At 38.9% G+C, this 19,276-nt stretch overlaps 1 protein-coding gene across 2 annotated transcripts in view; it reads left to right on the top strand.

Moving 5' to 3' along the window:
- The window catches only part of PHLDB2 (pleckstrin homology like domain family B member 2), an 88,202-nt gene extending 71,653 nt beyond the window's left edge, over positions 1-16,549 (top strand). For both annotated transcript variants that reach the window (XM_047100085.1, XM_047100086.1), the window contains 5 exons: positions 7,403-7,493; positions 8,401-8,547; positions 10,551-10,770; positions 15,716-15,801; positions 16,409-16,549. In XM_047100085.1, the coding sequence (XP_046956041.1) occupies positions 7,403-7,493; positions 8,401-8,547; positions 10,551-10,770; positions 15,716-15,801; positions 16,409-16,549 (685 nt within the window). The remainder of the gene's footprint in view (positions 1-7,402; positions 7,494-8,400; positions 8,548-10,550; positions 10,771-15,715; positions 15,802-16,408) is intronic.
- Positions 16,550-19,276: the final 2,727 nt, after the last annotated feature.

Genomic DNA, 19,276 nt, shown 5'->3' with positions numbered 1-19,276 from the left:
AAAAAATTTTTTTTTAAAGCAAGAACACAGAATGCAGGATGCAGCTCCCAGTGTCAGAGCGACTCCCATTCTGTGGCACTTTGTACTTAGTCGTTATTTTGAAAACATCAGACTGTCCTCCCCTCTTCACAAATAATTGTGAAGACTTCATGTCAATATTTCCTTCGTGAACTCTTGATAGTTTGATCTTTTATTTTTCTATTCGTGAGCCATCTTTTGTAAAGAAATACACTCTATGCGCTTTCCTGTCTTTTCTACTCCCCACCTCATCCTCCCCTCCCAAAATTGAAGTGAATATTCATCCCTTCAAATTACCACTCCTCATGTCTCATATTTATTTTTTTATTATTTTTTTAAATATGAAATGTATTGTCAAATTGGTTTCCATACAACACCCAGTGCTCATCCCAACAGATGCCCTCCTCAATGCCCATCACCCACCCTCCCCCCCTCCCACTCACCATCAACCCTCAGTTTATTCTCAGTTTTTGAGAGTCTCTTATGTTTTGTCTCCCTCCCTCTCTAACTTTTTTTTTTCCCTTCCCCTCGCCCATGGTCTTCTGTTAAGTTTCTCAGGATCCACATAAGAGTGAAAACATATGGTATCTGTCTTTCTCCGTATAACTTATTTCACTTAGCATAACACTCTCCAGTTCCATCCACGTTGCTACAAAAGGCCAGATGTCATTCTTTCTCATTGCCACATCGTATTCCATTGTGTATGGTAAACAACAGTGGTGCAGCAGCGGGTACAGGAAATTACCCAAAAAGGAACCACTTCGATTCTAAGTAGCAAGCATTACACGTTCAGTTCTGGACACTTAACACAGTGACAGGCAAAAATTTAATTTATTTTTATTTGCTCGCCCAGTTGCTTTTTACTAAAATGGCTTCCAAAGGTAGAGAATGAGCATGGTTCCCCTAACTATGCCAGATGAGGAGGACAGCATCACTGTAGGGGGTTCCTGGCAGGGGGTTATTCGTGGCCATGATTATCTTCCATTCTTACTTCACGTAGACCTGACTCAGTGGTAATACCAATCACAGATAACCAATCACCATGGTCAGAAATGACTAATAGTATTTATTCCATATGACTGTCTGATCTTTTGAACGTCAAAAAAAAAAAAAAAATGAAGCCCAAGTGGAAGATACTTGTAAAAGGTCTAGTGTAAAAAAGAAAGAGAGAAACAAACATTTTTCTTCTGTACCACCATCTACTTTAAAAAGTTCATGCTACCCTAAGATAAGCTTGTATCCACTATTATAATGGAAAATAATATGATAAACATCAGGCAAATGGGTAATAAGAAACTAATGTTTGGAATGTATATTACGACACCACATCCTTAATGAGAACTTTTTGAGGTTAGGTAGAGAGAGAAAGAAAAGACTAAAACATTTTCTCTTTGTGTGATTGTTTTTAAGTTATGTATGAAAATCCCCTAAAATGATATGTATATTAAAGAGGTAATTCCATGCTGAAATTCGAGTGACATAAACCTGGTCTTGTGGTTTATTATGTCACAAAAAGCCATTTGTAGAATTATAGAACTACTCAGAGTTGTGGGGACACTGGCCTTTCCCTTTTTGTTGAGACATCATTTTTGTGTCTGCCAGAGAGTTACTTGAGTCACATAATGTTTTTGCTTTTTCAGCATCATTACTTACACCATAAACAAACAAAAAGCTAAGAAAACAGGTCTTGGGTCATAGAAAACAGCAGCTGAGAGTCAATTCTGCATAAAACCTCTACTCTGCTAAAATTACTGACTTGACTTATACCATGCAGATCCCTGCATACCGCCTGCAATGATATGTTATTATCACAATTGCTATTACTAATTTCCTAAGCCCTGACCTTGTGCTCATACTTGGAGAAAATGTTGAGGAACTTGATCCCTCATTATGGCTTAAATACCAGCCGTGTGCATGGGTGGTGGGGAGCAAGACTGAGTATGGGGTTGAGAGCAATCCACGGCTGAACTTGGCTTTAAGGGATGCTTTCATCCAAATTCCACATGCTTCTAATTTCTTCAGTTTAGGCAAAGGTTGGTATTCTGCTTTCTTCCCCAGTATGTCAACACCCAGTGTATGCATTTTATTCTCAGGAGTTCTTTCAGAAGAGATCCAGACAACCAAAGTGATCGCAGGGGAGGGCAGCCATGTGTCAAAGGGATTGGATATGTCAAACCATGTGAACGATGGTCAGGAGGGGTTAGAAGGCTTGTGTTCTTGTAATACTCAAGGAGCTACTGACTAGAGAAAAATTAGACCCCTTATAAGGAGTAATAATTTGCTTAAGCTGAAAAAGTACTTGAGAAGATTCATTGAAAATAAATAATCTGGTTCTTCACTTAGTGGTAGTGTGAGTGCACTGACAGCAGTCCTGGAAAAGTTTTGTGTGTCTTTATGGAGAATTTTGTTTTGCTTCTGTTGGTTTTGTTTCGGTCTGGTTTTGTTTACTTATTTCTCGTATGACATTGTTCTTAGCTTTTCTTTCTTCCTTTTTTTTTTTTTTGTTTTTGCCTTTGCCTATGAGTGACTATTCTGAAAAGCACCAAAAAACCCCAAATCTGCTATTTGGATGCTTTTACCCTTGATGGAAGCTTTTTTTTTTCTTTATGTATATGGTTTTTGCCAAAGTCGGTCAGTAAAAAGAGGTCTTCAGTTGATAAAATAGAACATTACTAAGTGGGAAAGGCAGTCAAAACTAGTCATCTGTATACCATTAATGGCCCAATGACTCATATCACCAGCATCATTACAGCATTGACATCGAAAGTTATGCCTGCCTTTTAAGGAAGGTCCGAAGTTGAGGCAATGGCAGGACACATTGCTCCTCTTGTAATTTTGAGAGGCTTGAGAAAGCAAAGACGAGTGTTGTGCTATAGGTAATGCAGGATAAAGCTTATCTCCAGTGACTTCAGACTCTCCTCCTATACGGCAGGTGCTACACCAGACGGCATTTCATTTGCTGACATTTGGGTATACCATGGATGCCATGGTATCGACAAGCCTAGACTTCTCCCTACATTCCTGTTGCAGCGGCCTTTGCTTGTCACTCTAGGTGCAATCCCCATGGGACATAAAAGCAAAACTGGTGATGACATGGTAGGACACAGCAGAGAAGTTTTGCTGAATAAAAATGGTTTACACATCAAGGAAATATTAAACTCAAGAATAGTAAAAGTGGAACCATAGAGAACAAGTAGGTACCCATGGATACAAATTATTTTTTAAACAAAATAAAGTTTTGCTTTAAAAGTATAAAGTAGCCTTAAAAGTATAAAAGGAGAGCTTAAAAAAAATAGGTGACTGTAGGTGCCTAAAAGTTATGAAGACAGGAAGTGGTAAATGTTAACATGTACTTTCTGTCAAATGTTTTCAGAAAATTGAGTTTCTTTGGAGCAGAAGTTAAGACATTTATGGAATATTGCCAAATAGGCAGATTTAAATATAATTGGAAGGAAATAATTGTAAATATTTATATATATAAATTATATATATAAATATTTATATATTTATATATATATATTTATATATTTATATATATATAAATATTTATATATATATGCCTGAAAAATTATAAAATAAGAACGAACAGAAATATTTAAAGACAGGTAACTGTTTTAAAACTTGCCCCCAGGATATGCCCAAATTACAGATACATGAAAAACCATGGGCTGAAAATATTTGTTTCTAACTGAGTTATTTCCAACCAATTCATGTGGATAGGTTTCATGTAGCTCAAGGTCATACTTAGGCCAGTAATTGGAAGCTGTAGAAAGACAGATTTTGATTCAACTTAAGTATCAACATTCTAAGAATGTTGTCCGGTCGATGAAGAAATGGATACAATAAGTTTTCTGTATCTAACAATGTTCAGGCACAAGCTGGACGAAAAGTCAGTATGTTGTAGAAAGAACTATAGGGTAGATGGAGGTTAGACTCTTGGTGAGGGCTTTTTTGGTTTTTTTTTAATTGATGAGTTTTTGAGACCTGAGACGTAGTGAACAAATTATTTATTTCCAAATAAACTGGAGACATAAGACATATATATCTGATGTCACAGAGAACACGATAGAATATAAACATGATTTTGTGCTGTTCTAGGGCCTGATGTTTGTCCGGGGCTTTCTCAGTTGAGCTGACAAAGTGTGCCCCTTTAACATCTGTGAGGTTGACTATTCTTAATAAGGAGGAATACAAATTCTTGCACAAAAAGTTAAAGATTTTTTGGGGCGCCTGGGTGGCTTAGTCGGTTAAGCGTCCAACTTCAGCTCAGGTCATGATCTCACAGTCCATGAGTTCAAGCCCCGCATCAGGCTCTGTGCTGCCAGCTCAGAGCCTGGAGCCTGCTTTAGATTCTGTGTCTCCTTCTCTCTCTGCCCTCCCCCCCTCAGCTGTGCTCTTTCTCTGTCTCTCAAAAATAAATATTTAAAAAAATTTTTTTTCTTTAATCCTTGCTGGTTGAAGAGAATAGAACTTACCCTTTTGTACCTCTCCCAACAGTTCATGGAAATAATGAGGAGAAATTGTCATGTTTTTGTCCTTGTCAGGAGAACACTCCTGGCTAAAAATGGGCCCAAAGTAACCCTGCAAAGTACAGAGATTAGTTAACTTCTAAGGATACAGCATTCCTAAGGCTGTCCCTTTCCTGGATGAATGCATTTTGTAATAGGGCCGGAAGTACTGATTTTTTTTTTTTCTAAAAGATAATTTTTTAGAGCAGTTTTTGGTTCACAGCAAAACTGAGCAGAAGATACAGAGATCCCTGTCCCTGCACGTACACAGCCTCCCCCATTATCAACATTCCCCATCAGAGTGGTACATTTATTACAGTTAATGAACCTATGTTGAGGGGCGCCTGGGTGGTTTTGGTGAGGCATCCAACTTCAGCTCAGGTCAGATCTCACAGTTCGTGGGTTCAAACCCCACGTCGAACTCTGTGCTGACAGCTCAGAGCCTGGAGCCTGCTTCGGATTCTGTGCCTCCCTCTCTCTCTTCCCCTCCCCCACTCATACTCTGTGTCTCTTTCTCAATCAAAAATAAATAAACATTAAAAAAAATTTTTTTCATGAACCTATGTTGACACATCATTGTCACCCAGGGTCCATAGCTTACAACAGGGTTCACCTTTGATGTTGTGCATTCTGTGGATTTGAACAAATGTATAATGTCACATATGCATCATTAATTACAGTGTCATACAGAGGGCTTTCATTGCCCTAAAAATCCTCTGTGCTCTGCATATTCATCCTTCCCTCCCTCCCACCCGCCACTTCAAACCGCTGGCCACCACTAAACTAATCTTTTTACTGTCTCCATGGTTTTGCCTTTTCCAGAACGTCATATAGTTGGAGTCATACAGGGTGTAGCCTTTTCAGATTGGCTTCTTTCACTTAAATATGCATTTAAGTTTCCTCCATGTCTCTTCATGACTTGATAGCTCATTTGTTTTTAGAGCTGAATAATATTCCATTGTCTGGAAGTGCTGCCATTTAGTTATTCATTTACCTACTGAAGGATATCTTGGTTGCTCCCAAATTTTGGCAATTATGAATAAAGCTGCTATAGAGCTGCTATTACTGACTTTAAGATAAACTGTATGTATGACGTTGCTGTGGTCATTGATCTCTAGAAAGGAATTTAGCCCTATGCTTGAAACAACCTAGATTTGAGTTGATCAACAATATAATTTGGGGAGATATACTAAAAATTATCCTTTTCATTTTCATATGAATTTAACTTTTTAATATTTATTTATTTTTGAGAAAGAGAGAGAGAGAGACAGAGTGCGAGCTGAGAGGGGCGGAGAGAGGAGAGGGAGACACAGAATGTGAAGCAGGTTCCAGGCTCTGAGCTGTCAGCAGAGCCCGATGCGGGGCTTGAACCCACGAACTGCGAGATCATGACCTGAGCTGAAGGTGGATGCTCAACCGACCGAGCCACCCAGGTGCCCCTTATTTTCATATGAATTCATTTTTATATAAATGCATCTGACATGAATCCCTACTATGTGCCAGTCTCTATGCTATGGAAGATACAGGCACAAAAGCGTCTCTGTCCCTAAGAGAGTCTAGAAAAGAAGACCTATATTCAATGGCTATACAAGGATACATGCATAGGAAATAACACTGGTTTTCTATGGCTGGAATATCAGAGTAAATAAGTTTTGACCTAGGTCATGCCCTTGTTTCCAGAACACTCAAATAAAACGTCAGTAAGAGAAAAATAACATTTTTTGGTTTGCGTTAAACATTTCCAAGTTCTTCTATTTCTCTTTTAGTTACTTACCCTAACTGTTCTTGCAGCTTTTACTCCTTAAGGTTTTTGCCTTCACTTGTTTGCATGATGTCTTTCTCGAGATGCATTTCTTATAAATTCTCCAATTAAAAAAAAAAAGATGCATTTCTTTTGAAGCTCTTGAATCTTTTCATAGCGTTTCCTCATTGGTATATGGTAGATGAGTATTGGGTATCATTGACAAAACTAGCCACCCACCACCCTTCTGTTGCACCTACGAGAAAAGTCTTTTTTTAATTGGCATCGTCCTGTAAGAAATAAAATGTCGGGGCACCTGGGTGGCTCAGTCCGTTAAGCATCTGACTTTGGCTCAGGTCACGATCTCACGGTTTGTGAGTTCCAGCTCCACATCAGGCTCTGTGTTGTCAGCATGGAGCTTGCTTTGGATCCTCTGTCCCCCTCTCTCTGCCCCTCCACCCTCCCTCAAAAATAAACATTAAAAAAAGAAGAAATAAAATGTCATAAGTATTTTTTTAGTAATCTCTACACCCAATGTGGAGCTTGAACCCATGACCCCGAGATCAAGAATCACACACTCTTCTAACTGAGCCAGCCAGGCGCCCTCTAAAATGTCCACGTGTATAGAGGCACAGCAAAAAAGCAGCTGGGAACACATTTCCAAACCAAATAAAGTGTCTTCAAACCTTAGGTATCATCTGCATAGAACTCTGTAGATAGTCTTATTGGTCTGGTATCTCTGAACGTTTAAATTAAAAAGAAGACCTCCCACAGTCCATTAATTTTTAGACCTTGGAAAAAGTATTTTGAGAGCACACTTTGTAAGATTTAGTTTGCGTTTATTTATTTATGAGTAAAGCACTCTACTTTGGTATTATTTTCCTTGCCTATATTTTGTCTCCTAAACTGAGATAAGCCAATGTCACCTACAGTTTTCAGACCTGAACTGAGTTTCCTTTTCAGGCCAATGACTCTCCTAATTAACATCCTTTAAATTACATTGGATTGCACCGTTCACCATCCTGGAACCTGTGAGCGGGTGTGCGTGTGCACATCTGCGTGGGTACTTAAAGAGACATCCCTCCCAAACAATATTCTTGAAAGGGTATTTTGTGTTCTGCTGTGTTCTATTCAGTGCCAGCACTTCAAATATTGCCAGAATAGAAGAAATGGAGAGACTTTTGAAGCAGGCGCATGCGGAGAAGACTCGGCTGCTTGAATCCAGGGTAGGTACAATATCTTTCCACCAGAGGTCAATGAGCTCATGGTTCAAGCTGTCCTGCACCTGACAGGAAACCGTCCTTGGGCGTTATTAACCAGTATAATCTTGGAGTCGTCACTCAACCTTTTTGGTCTCATTTTTGTTACCTGAAAAGTAAGGGTGTTAGGATTTCTTGGCCTCCTGACCGCACTACAATATTTTGTAATTTAAAATAGGTATAGTGTCAACGTAGACCGAAATGAATGCTTTGTATTGAATTTTCCCTTTGATGGCCACTGTGGTTGCCTGCCAAAGAACAAGGAGGAATGTTATGTCTTTATGTTTTCTCTCTTCCTTGCCAGCTTGTGTGAACTGTGCTATTGTAATATTTAAAATCCCACGTTATTGTGACTGCATTTCAAGCCAGAATCTGAACTTCCTTAGGAATCCCCCCAAATGCCTTTGCATCCTGCCTTAAAGGGCCCCTCCTTTCCTCTTCCGACTTCCCCGCGGGCTTCCTCTGCTACCTCCAGCCAGGAAGCCGCAAAGCAACAAAGAAACCAGAGGGACCGATGGCTTTCAGTTAGAAGATGGCCACTGAAAGGAGGGCTCAAGGTCATGACTAGTGTTGGGTGACCAGTTTGATCCTTTGTTTTAAAAATGCGAGGGTTGTAGTCACCAGCATGAAATGACTGAGTTCCACAGCTGGATGTTCACTTAATACTCAGTTGTTAACTAAATGTCATGGTTGCCTTTCTGCGTGGGATGATTTAAAAAACTATGTGAGGGGTGATTCTAGTCTAGGTGATATATTGTAAGAGCCCAGGCTATAAAGCCAACAATTGTCTAGGGAGAATTTTCTTTTCCATTAGTTGGAATCATCCAAGTATAACCAGTATATCTTAAAATTTGTTTGGAATAATGATATTTAGGAACGGGAAATGGAAGCCAAGAAACGAGCTCTGGAAGAAGAAAAACGACGCCGAGAACTCCTGGAAAAACGATTGCAGGAAGAAACTAGCCAGCGGCAGAAGTTAATTGAAAAGGAAGTAAAAATAAGGGAGAAACAAAGGGCACAGGTTGGTCCGTCAGTCTGGATGGATTAGAATAGGTTGCCCCCTGCTGGTCATTGTTTAGAAGACAGTCATGCTGTGTCAGGATGGCTTTCTTGGCACTGTGCTCAGCAGCCCTTCTTGACATGTAACTGCAGGGACAGAAACAAACAAACAAACAAACAAACAAAATATATGCTTATCTCAAAACTCATTGAGGGGCACCTGGGTGGTGCAGTTGGTTAAGTGTCCCATTTCGGCTCAGGTCATGATCTCATGGTTTGAGAGTTTGAGCCCCACATTGGGCTCTCAGAGCCTGCTTTGTTTGGATCCTCTGTCTCCCTCTCTCTCTTGCCCTCCCCCCCCCTTTCTCTCTCATGCGTGGTGTCTCTCAAAAATAAGTAAACATTTTAAAAAAACTCATTAAGACCTACTACTCAAATGATACTTTGGTCACGCATAGAACAATTCGGCGGGAGAGGCAGTTTTTCTTCTGCCCATTTTTGGGAGTATATTTAAAAGGACCATGTTTTTCCAAGCAGCTTTGAAAAATGCTGCCAGATACTGAAAACAAATACAACACCCAAACTAAAACCTTTGGTTGAGGAAGAGAAAAGCTTCTATGAAGCCATTTTTGGAAGCAAATACTCCAGAACAAAATAATTTTACCAACCCAATTTCTTAGTAGTTTTTTTTCCTAACCACTGTATTGTCACACATATCCCCTTTGCTACAGCCGTCCACACATGTGTGCAAGGTTACTGAACTCTAGCAAAACTCAGGAAAATCACCCATTTCCTTTCACTTCCTATCCCGCTTATCATAGAGTTTGAATCTTTGCAACTAAAGAGCTGCTTATATAATGTAGGTCGGCTGAGGAATTAAAATAAAATCTTGTGAAGTGCCAATTATTTCAAGTTCAAACCCATTTTACCAAGTTTTACTAGACTTCCTAAAAAGTACCGTTCCTCTTATTCTTCATAGTTGCTGGCAGTTTGGTAGCATGGCAGTGAGAGACCCATCTTGGAGACTCTGTGTGCTTTTGAGGTATCAGTAAGTCTCTGGCATCTGTCTAAAGTCAAAGTACCACAGACTCAAAGGCAAAATATTGCAGGAAAAATTCAAAGTAAAACTTGTTCATTTTATTTCATTATGCCTATCCTTTGCCAAATTATGGTTCACGGTGAAGATCATCCCTGGCTATTTGGCATTCGAAGCCAATCCAAAAAAGTACAATTCTCTATTTGAATCCTAATTATAAGGTTTTCCTCCAAGTATATATTTAGGTCATTTTCCCCAGGGCAGAGGGATGGGGTTATTAACAGAATACAGTCAAACACCATTTTGGAAATGTGACCCATGGTGATACATGCTTCCTAGATTAGATGAACTTCTCTACTCCAGCCATAGTAAAATAAAAGACATCCACATACATCTTTTCCATATCTGCTCATTGGATAGCTCATTGAGTACGGCTTTGATTCCACATCTCACCTTATTTTAGCTTCACTTCTCAAAACATACATCTCTGCCTTCAGTTTCTACCAGAGGATGTGTATCAGCCAACATGTATAGCATTAGGGGATCTCGCAGGGCCGGGGGGGTGGGGGGTGTACTTACTAAATACTGTTCACCACTCATGTCATGTCTGAGATTATTTAAGAACTAATGTTAGGTGGTGATAGGGAGAGGCCCAGGGAACTTCGTGCCTCATTTCCCTGTGTTTTGAAGTGCTATATGCCTCTTGTAAAACTAAGGTTAATGACTTTTTTCCATTTTCTCATCTGTCCTTCTCAAGGAGTAGAACCTGTCCACCTGAGTTTATCCCTCCCCCTCCCCCACATATTGTAGCATCCTTCTGAAAACACTATGCATTTTTTAAACTCCAAAGAATAATGTTTATCTTCAGTTCTCATAATCACATGAACACTTGAATGCTTAGGCTTTCCAGTTCATGTCCACTCAAATAACTGTGACCTTAAACGAAATAAGTACTTAGCTATATATGACACGGGGTTGTGCTTTTCCAGGCCCGACCTTTGACACGCTATCTGCCCGTCCGGAAGGAAGACTTTGATTTGCGAAGCCACGTAGAGACTGCCGGCCACAATATCGATACCTGTTATCATGTATCGATCACAGAGAAGACCTGCCGAGGATTCCTTATCAAAATGGGTGGAAAAATTAAAACTTGGAAAAAACGATGGTTTGTGTTTGATCGGAACAAGCGCACATTCTCTTATTATGCAGGTGAGTGATAAAAAACTCTTAAGTGATATATTCAAATCAGGAACTCTCTGTTAAAGAGCAAAGGTAATAAAAGTCAGTATAAATAGGTTGATTGGTAACTAATAGAATTAAGGGCAATATTAGCTTTGTATGTCTATATTATTTTATATTAAGGTTGTATAGTCCCCATGATATGTATGATTTCCTCTCTAGAAATAAATATTGGGGGCACCTGAGTGGCTTAGTCAGTTGGGCATCCGTCCGACTTTGGCGTGGGTCATGATTTCAAGGTTCAAGGGTTCGAGCCCTGCGGTGAGCTCTGTGCTGATAGCTCAGAGCTTGGAGCCTGCTTTAGATTCTCTCTCTCTGCCTCTCTCTCTCTCTCTCTCTCTCTCAAAAATAAATAAACATTAAAAAAAATTTTTAGGGGCACCTGGGTGGCTCAGTCGGTTGAGCGTCTGACTTTGGCTCAGGTCAGGATCTCGCAGTTTGTGAGCTCGAGCCCCGCGTCGGGTTCTGTGCTGACAGCTCAGAGCCTGGAGCCTGTTTCAGATTCTGTGTCTCCCTCTCTCTGCCCCTTCCCTACTCATGCTCTGTCTCTCTCTGTCTCTCAAAAATGAATAAACGTTCAAAAAAATTTTTTTTTAATTTTTAAAGAAATAATAAAAATTATCTATTATTTTAAAAGTGTGAATTAGTCTGTTCGGGTTCTGAAATAACCTGAAGTCTGAACAAATATTAAATGGAATTTATCCTTTTAGACCAAAATATTGACTTTTATACCACAAAGCCAGAAAAAAGGTTTCTGTTTATTTATTTATGGTCATATGCCCTATTTAAGTCACACACAATTAGGTAGCCTTAGCTGACAGACATCCAGCTACAGTTTGTAAATTAGGATGTTATTTAAGCCGAGAGTAAAGCTCATCAGTGAACAAGTGAACAAGTATTTATTAACTGACTGAAATATTTTTGGATTGCTTAAATGATGGGTTGTGAGAAACATACCCACCTGAGTCTTCAAAAAAATACAGGAATATTTATGTAACTGCTGTACTTACCAAAAAGTCTCGGGGCACCTGGATGGCTCAGTCCGTTAAGTGTCCAACTCTTGATTTCAGCTCAGGTCGTGATCTCAAGGTCGTGAGCTGGAGCCCTGTTCTGCATTGAACGTGGAGCCTGCTTAGGCTCTCTCTCTACCCCCCACCTTTCTCTCTCTCTCAAAAAAAAAAAAAAGAAAAGAAAAAGAAAAAAGTTTCTTACTTACTCCTGGGTCACATATGAAACACGTCCATTGTTAGCACAGATTTAGCTCTCCTCTCTTAAGCAACTAAAGAAAAATAATATCATGCAAGAGTTTATGAAGAGACCCTGTGGTGACTGCATCAGCGTTTATGAGCAATGTCAAATAAAGAATCAATTGTTAAATCAATGTAATAAGAAATAACAGTCTAGTCACTTAATCTACATAGTGTGAGGTCAGGATATGTTTATGAAGAGAAGTATGAGGCACCAAGAGGCATGTGGATAACAAGGAGACCCTGGCTGGGGGGCCCCAGAGTTGGGGTGAGGAGGACCCAGGAGTGCATGCCGTTCAGTTAGGAGCTCTTTGGTGGGGCTCCAGTATGCAGTTAATGCTGTAGTGGCCCCAAGTGAATGGCCTAAACCCCCTTCCGGGTTCCCTGCTTGCCTCTCTTGGGCCTTCTGATCTTGGGTTCTAAGAAAATCCAGATACGTTCTCTTCAGTTAGTACAATAGAAAAGATGACAGTTTAATGAGAAATGCCAATTTATGTCTGCAAAATCCATAAACAAAACTTTGCCCTGTGCTAGTCTCCAAAGACAACCTCACCCAGAATTTTCCAAAGATAACATGTTAATTAACTGCAGACAAAACAGCTTCACTCTTCTCTGCTTGTCTTCTCCAAGACCCTTATTTCGTTCTTTCCTCTGTCAGCCAGGTCAGCTGCTCACTGCCTCCTCCTTCTGACCCATGTCAGAACCTGTGCTCCTAATGACCACGTAAACGCATTTTTCCAAATGTAAACTTCTTGGTGATCAGTTTTCTCTTTAAAAAATATATTATTTTTAAAATATTTTCATTAAAATATTTTATAGTTTTTATAATATACAACAAAAATATATTTATATATATATCTACATGTTTTATGTAATATATAATAAAAAATATCTCTTTGATATATGAATGATTACTCAGAACTGTAACATATAAAACAGGCAAAAATTATGTTTCATTTAGCTTTTTAATATTCCCATATTATTTAACTGACCAGTGCGTCCTAGTTTGACAGACACTGTCCATTTGGCTCTGTTTACAGCCATCAGTAGCTTGTCCGCTCCCCTGGCCTCCGCCCCTGCTCTTTCCCCAAACATCACCAAGTGCAGGAATAGATCAGTCCACAGGAAGCCATGCAGATTGCAGTTCAGGCTGGACTTGACCCCACAGGCACCACACCCGCCCCTTCAGCTTGTCGTGAGGTAAAGGGCACCGTGCGTGTGAAGGAGCTGTAAACGTGAGTGCTGACAGCTAATGTCGTAAGTCTCTGTGCTCATCACAGAGTCTCTGTGCCTCCATGCTTGGCCTCCTACATATTAACTGGGTAACCTTAGAAGAGTCTCTAAAGAAAACTGAGACAGAAAATATATCTGAAAATTGATGGGCTAATGCTACCAAAAGGAATGAAGGAAGGAATTTATCGTGTCAAGTTACAATAGCATTATTAATTCTCTTAGTTCACAATGCCCTTGTGAGGCCAGCATTTTTGAGAGTTCTTTCTCAGATATGAACTGCCCTACAAACAAAAGGTTCATTCCCCAGTTTTCTGCCTCCTTGAAACACTGATGAAATTTACTTTTAGCTCCAGATTTTATTTTACACCTGCTTTCAGAAAGTAAAGTATTATTGTATTCCCATTAATACTGCAGTATCCTTCCCAGTGAACTGATTGAAACCCACTGAACGTGGCATTAATTACAACGGTGCTTCCCAAGGAAGAGTAAAACAAACAAACAAAAAACCAGAACACATACAAATATGGTCCATGGTCAAACATGGTCAAATAAGTTTGGGAAATGCTGAGTTAAGTGTAATTTAATAGCTTTATATTTTCCACTGAACCTCTCAGGGCTATTGTTTTTCAGACTAGCTTTCCATTGTTGTTGGAAAAAAGGGACATTCTTGGGTAAAAAACTTAACAGTAGAACAAAAGTGTAGGGGGCACCTGGGTGGCTCAGTCAGTTAAACATCTGACTCTTGATTTTGGCTCCGGCTCCGGTCATGATCCCACCCCACATGGGACTCCCCACTGACAACACCACACGGAGCCTGCTTGGGATTCTGTCTCCCTCTCTCTTTGCCCCTCCCCCACTGGTTCTCTCTCTCTATCTCTCTTTCTCTCAAAATAAAAACAAATAAATTTAAAAAAGGTCTATACAATGAAAATAAGTCTCTTTCACAACACAAAAGTTCTGAACTTTTCCTAGTGTTAAGTCTGAAATATCTTTTCAGATTTTCTTTATTCATTTATATATACATTTTTTCAGATACATGTTTATATATATATGTATATGTTTCAGATAGATGTATATATATGCGTGTATATATACATATACATATATATGTATTCTTTCTTCTTTAATACAGTTAAGACCAGGGGCTCCTGGGTGGCTCAGTTAAGCATCTGACTCTTGATTTCGGCTCAGGTCATGATCTCACAGTTTGTGGGTTCGAGCCCCACATCGTGCTCTGTGCTGACAGCGTGGAGCCTGCCTGGGATCCTCTCTCTCTCCCTCTTTGTTTCTCTCTCTCAAAATAAATAAATGAACTTCAAAAATACACAGTTGAGACCAAATTCTTCACTCTGTTCATAACTTTTGTCGCATAACAGCATTTCAGGATTTTCTCTGACGAGCACTTGCCGACCCAGCTCAGTCTTTCCAGTGGCTGTGTGGATTCCATTATGTGACCCGACCATAATTGGATCAGTCCCCTGTTAGAGTTCAGACAGATTTTTTGCTGTCTTCTGCTGTAACAAACACAAATCCGTGTGCATGTGCATGAGTAGCTCTTATACAATAAAGTTTTAGAAGTGGACTTGCTGAGTAAGAGGATTTTTTGCATTTTTAATTGGTGTCTTTTCCCAAACCGCCTTCCAAAAGGAGCTTTCTTATTTGCACTTCCACCAACAGGCTCTCTCTTTTTGCAGCCTCATCCACGCTTTGAACACTTTTTAATATGCTCACCTGCATTTATGATCTTCTCTGTGTTTAAATTACGAAATATTTCAAGAACTTATTAGATCGTAGAGTGATGCTGTTTGGTTTGTGATTTGGTTGCTTTTGTTTTTGTTTTACGTTTTTGTTGGGTTTTTATGGCAAATTTGATGAAATCTTGGAAACAGTTTGAAACATGCTGCATTGAAAGATCACTAAATTATTGACATGAAGCTCTACTGGGAACGGGGAAAAAGCATGCTGAACAAGAAATTCATAGAAATATAAGTGGAATATTATTTTAAGTTAGGTAAAAAAAAAAACCACCCTTCTTAAAAAAACAAAAACCTTCTTACAAATCTCATTACGACTGCTCTACATATTAACATTTCCATTACAACCACAGTTTTGGAGAACGTGGGGAGATAATCAGTATTGGTGTCAGCAGTGTTTGTATTTTGTGTGCTAACTTGACTGTCAGTAGTTCTGGGTTGTCTTTTTGACTGCAGATTTGCTAGAGAGCTTTGGGCAAAATCAATTAGTCCCCGAGGTTTGGGCTGATGGTTCCCTTTTTGTTTGTTTTTTTCAAAATAGAACTGGGCTAATGCCTTCACCTAAATTATCTGAATTGATCTCAGGTAACTTAAATACTAGATAAATATTGTAATAATTATACTGAAATTATAATCTTCCCAGTCTATCGTTGGTGATAAGGTATTTAACTATTATTGCAGACAAGCATGAAGCTAAATTAAAAGGAGTAATATACTTCCAAGCCATTGAAGAAGTGTATTATGATCACCTCAAGAATGCTAATAAGGTAAACACTGATTTTCAGATGTGAATGAATAATTGGGTTGGAAAAATGGTTTTTGAACTGCAAGCAATTTAGATGTGTTGCTCTGACATAACAGATTGATATGAGCAGAATCACTCTAGAAAAGCAAACATAGAGTAATTAGTATCACTGATCTTTGGTGGAAGAAAAAATCATGGTGAAATGAGAAAATATTCTGGACATATTGATTCAGGAGACCTGCTAAGTGACTTGCTGAGGCTCTAAGAAGGGTCTACTACCTAGTTATAAGGAAGGATCTTAGTAGGACTAAGAATAGCAGCGGTTATTTATTGCGTACATTATCTAGGCACTGGGCTGGAGCTTTATCTACAAAGTAGCTGCTAAGAGGATTGATTGGTGAGCTCTCTGTGTGAGAGTTATTGTGCAGTGAGGCCAGAAAGATAGTCAGTCCTGAGAAAAATGCTGGAGGTAGGGGTACAGGTTCTACGAGAGCAAAAGTAATACCAATTTAGATTTCCACAAACTGGAAAACTTTTGAAGAGGAAAAAGCTCCCATAGATGTCTGTGTTATTTAATGTTACGGTTTCAGGATGTTTGTTTTACATTCTTTTCCTTTTTTGATTTTTAGAGTCCTAACCCATTACTCACCTTCAGTGTCAAGACGCATGACAGAATCTACTATATGGTCGCGCCATCGCCGGAAGCCATGCGGATCTGGATGGATGTTATAGTTACTGGCGCAGAAGGTTACACCCACTTCTTGTTGTAGCGAACTGGCGCCAACAGTGTACTTCCGGGCAGACTGCAATAGTCTCTTACAAGAATGAAGCCATATTCAGTCCGGGATGGAGAGACCCGGACCCACAGGCCCATCCCTTTAACTGTGTATACTCAGAACTCCTTTTTACATTAACAGGAAGTCATTTGTAAAAGAGAAAAAGGGGGGTTGAATTCAAAGTTTGACGACAAGTAGCGAAAGGATTGAAGCACCTGTGAGAAAGAAAACACTATTTTGGTAAATAGCATCACTTATAGGAACACTTCTTATAAACTGTTTTTTATCAATTGTTTACTTTGGTGAAATAAACTGAACAGTTTACAAAAATGTATGTACTTGGAAATATGAAATTATTTTAGCACCCAAATTATTGGCATTGACATTATTCGTTAATCAACTGACGTTTTAAAAACCATTTTGCTGAAGGTTATTTTGTAAGTAGAAGCAAATAAGGGGTTGGGGGAGAGTTTTAGGAGTTTTGCCCTAATTATTAAGTACTGCACCTAAACCAAAGACTTGACGTGACTTCTGTTTAATAGTGGTAGTTTCAAGTGATGAACTGTATTTGGTGTTACTCTACATTTTAAAATGGTACTTTGATGCCATCAGTTGCCCAGGAAGTTGACTCTGGAGAGTTACCACTGGCATAAGCGACTGTACATATATAGCAAATCACTTGTTGTAAAAGAAGAAAAAACAAAAAGTTGTGTGTTTTAGACAGAAGCAGTCTTATTAGACAGGCATTCTGTCACTTGGAGCGATTAAAAATAAAGAGACTATTTCATGTTTTGCTAAAGATTTCTCCATTCCCGGTGCTGAGAATAAAGGTAGCCAGTAGCCGATTTCCTTAGGTTGTCTGTTTGCTCTTTATCGTGGAACACACCTCTTTTTGCAGCCTCACGTGACATAACGATGAAACCAGAGCCCTATTTTCACCAAAGAACAGACCAGTGAAAATACTTACTTACAGAAGTAATGTTATAGAACAAGGAAAATGAACTCCAACTTAATGTTCTCTGTAATGTACTATTTTATTATGTATTTCTTTACAATTAGCTTTAGTTTTTTTAGAGTTAAGTTAATTTTTCTTGAATGAAATGACTTCAGGCAAGTCTCTTTTATAACAGTTTTTCAAATGCCGCTTATCCTGGTCTGTCATGTTGTGTGTATTTGTAAGTATGAACGTATTCTTTCCTAGAAGTTTGCAAATGAATAGAAGTAGAGAATAATTAATGGCTTTGCTTACTAGTACAAGGTGAAATGACTATATTGGAAGTGTCCATAACATCTTGATCTGGCCTGACTGGGTACAATGTTTAAAAATTTGCATTCTGGTTTGCACACATGTATACATGTTGCCAATAATAAGATTTTGCAACTGGATGACTCATGATTTTATTTGAACAGTGGAGAACAAGGTCACTATTGCAGAAGACAGTTTTATAATCTGTTTTTTTCAGACATCAGCCCTAAACCCTTGTAATGATCTAAGAGAGTGAAATGCAGTTGCTAAAATTTTGTTGGTTAATGTAAGATATAACTTTTCTGTACTGTACTGTACTTTCTCTATAGGATTATGAAGATATTCTAATCAACGTTATATTATGCATGATGTAGTAAACCTTTTAAAATGTGTGTTAAAATATGTTGAGTATGGATTAAAATGTTGACCAGATTTCACAGCTGAAAATAAACTCATCTCTCGTCAGGAGGTTACCTATTGGTGACATAAGAGGAGATGGATTAATCAGCAAAAGTCAATTGTCAATCTCCATAAAGGTGGAGATTTTGTGTGCTAACATTATGATTTGTAGTTTTATAAAACTGAAATGAGATGACTTCTGACAAATGTGACATCTGACCCCTTTTTGCAAAGATGCAATTATTACTGGGGATTGCAAGGGCTGTATTTACTTATCTGACAGGGGAAAAAAAACTCACGCAGGTGTGAAGTAAAGGATTTTACTTGAAGGCAACCTCACTTGTCTCCCTGGACTAAGGCAGCAGATTTCAAAGAGAGAAATGGCCCCGAACAATATATCCTTACACTCCTGATAACGAAGGCAGCATTGACAGTGGGTACGGAAACAATTGGTCTACTTCAAGCCCATCACTGTAGGTAAAAGCATCTTCACTTGACACTAGCCACAGTTTTTCATGATTTGTTATACTGATAAGGGCGGATAGAGAAAACAATCTATGGGTTTCCCTACTCTTTTGAGCAGTGTTTTTCCTACTATGGAGACAAGTCAGATTGTTTTCATTTTGCTGTACATAAAATGCAAGATCTACAAAAATAAAAGGAGAGAATAGGGACAGGAATGATTGAGAATATTTGCAATTATCCAAAACCCATAGTGAGAAATGTTTATTGTTAAGATTTAAAGGACAACGAAGTGACACACATTGTCTATCACCTTAGTGATTTAGTTTCTTTGGAATCTACAACAGGCCTAATGGAGAAATGGCAAAATAGCTCAACAACTTTTGGAGTGCATCCTGAAATTGAGCAGCCGTCCTTGCTATCTGTTTCTGGCACTACACCACTCAAGAAAGATCTATTTAGTTTTTATTTATCCAACTTTTCCCAATGTTCCAATAAGACAGGTTCTCAAGACTCCAAAGATAGGCTGGATTCACTGTATCCAACATTTACCTTTAACTCTAGCACCAATCATTGCTCCAAAATGTATGACTAACATAGTAAAGTGGCTTTAC

Source organism: Lynx rufus, unplaced genomic scaffold (genome assembly GCF_022079265.1).
Source record: "Lynx rufus isolate CCGP_SWC_20201006 ecotype Redwood Valley unplaced genomic scaffold, mLynRuf1.p SCAF_5, whole genome shotgun sequence".
NCBI classification, from domain to species: Eukaryota; Metazoa; Chordata; class Mammalia; order Carnivora; family Felidae; genus Lynx; species Lynx rufus.
The sequence above is the reverse complement of the archived record's forward strand: the minus strand, read 5'-3'. Positions and strand labels throughout refer to the sequence as shown.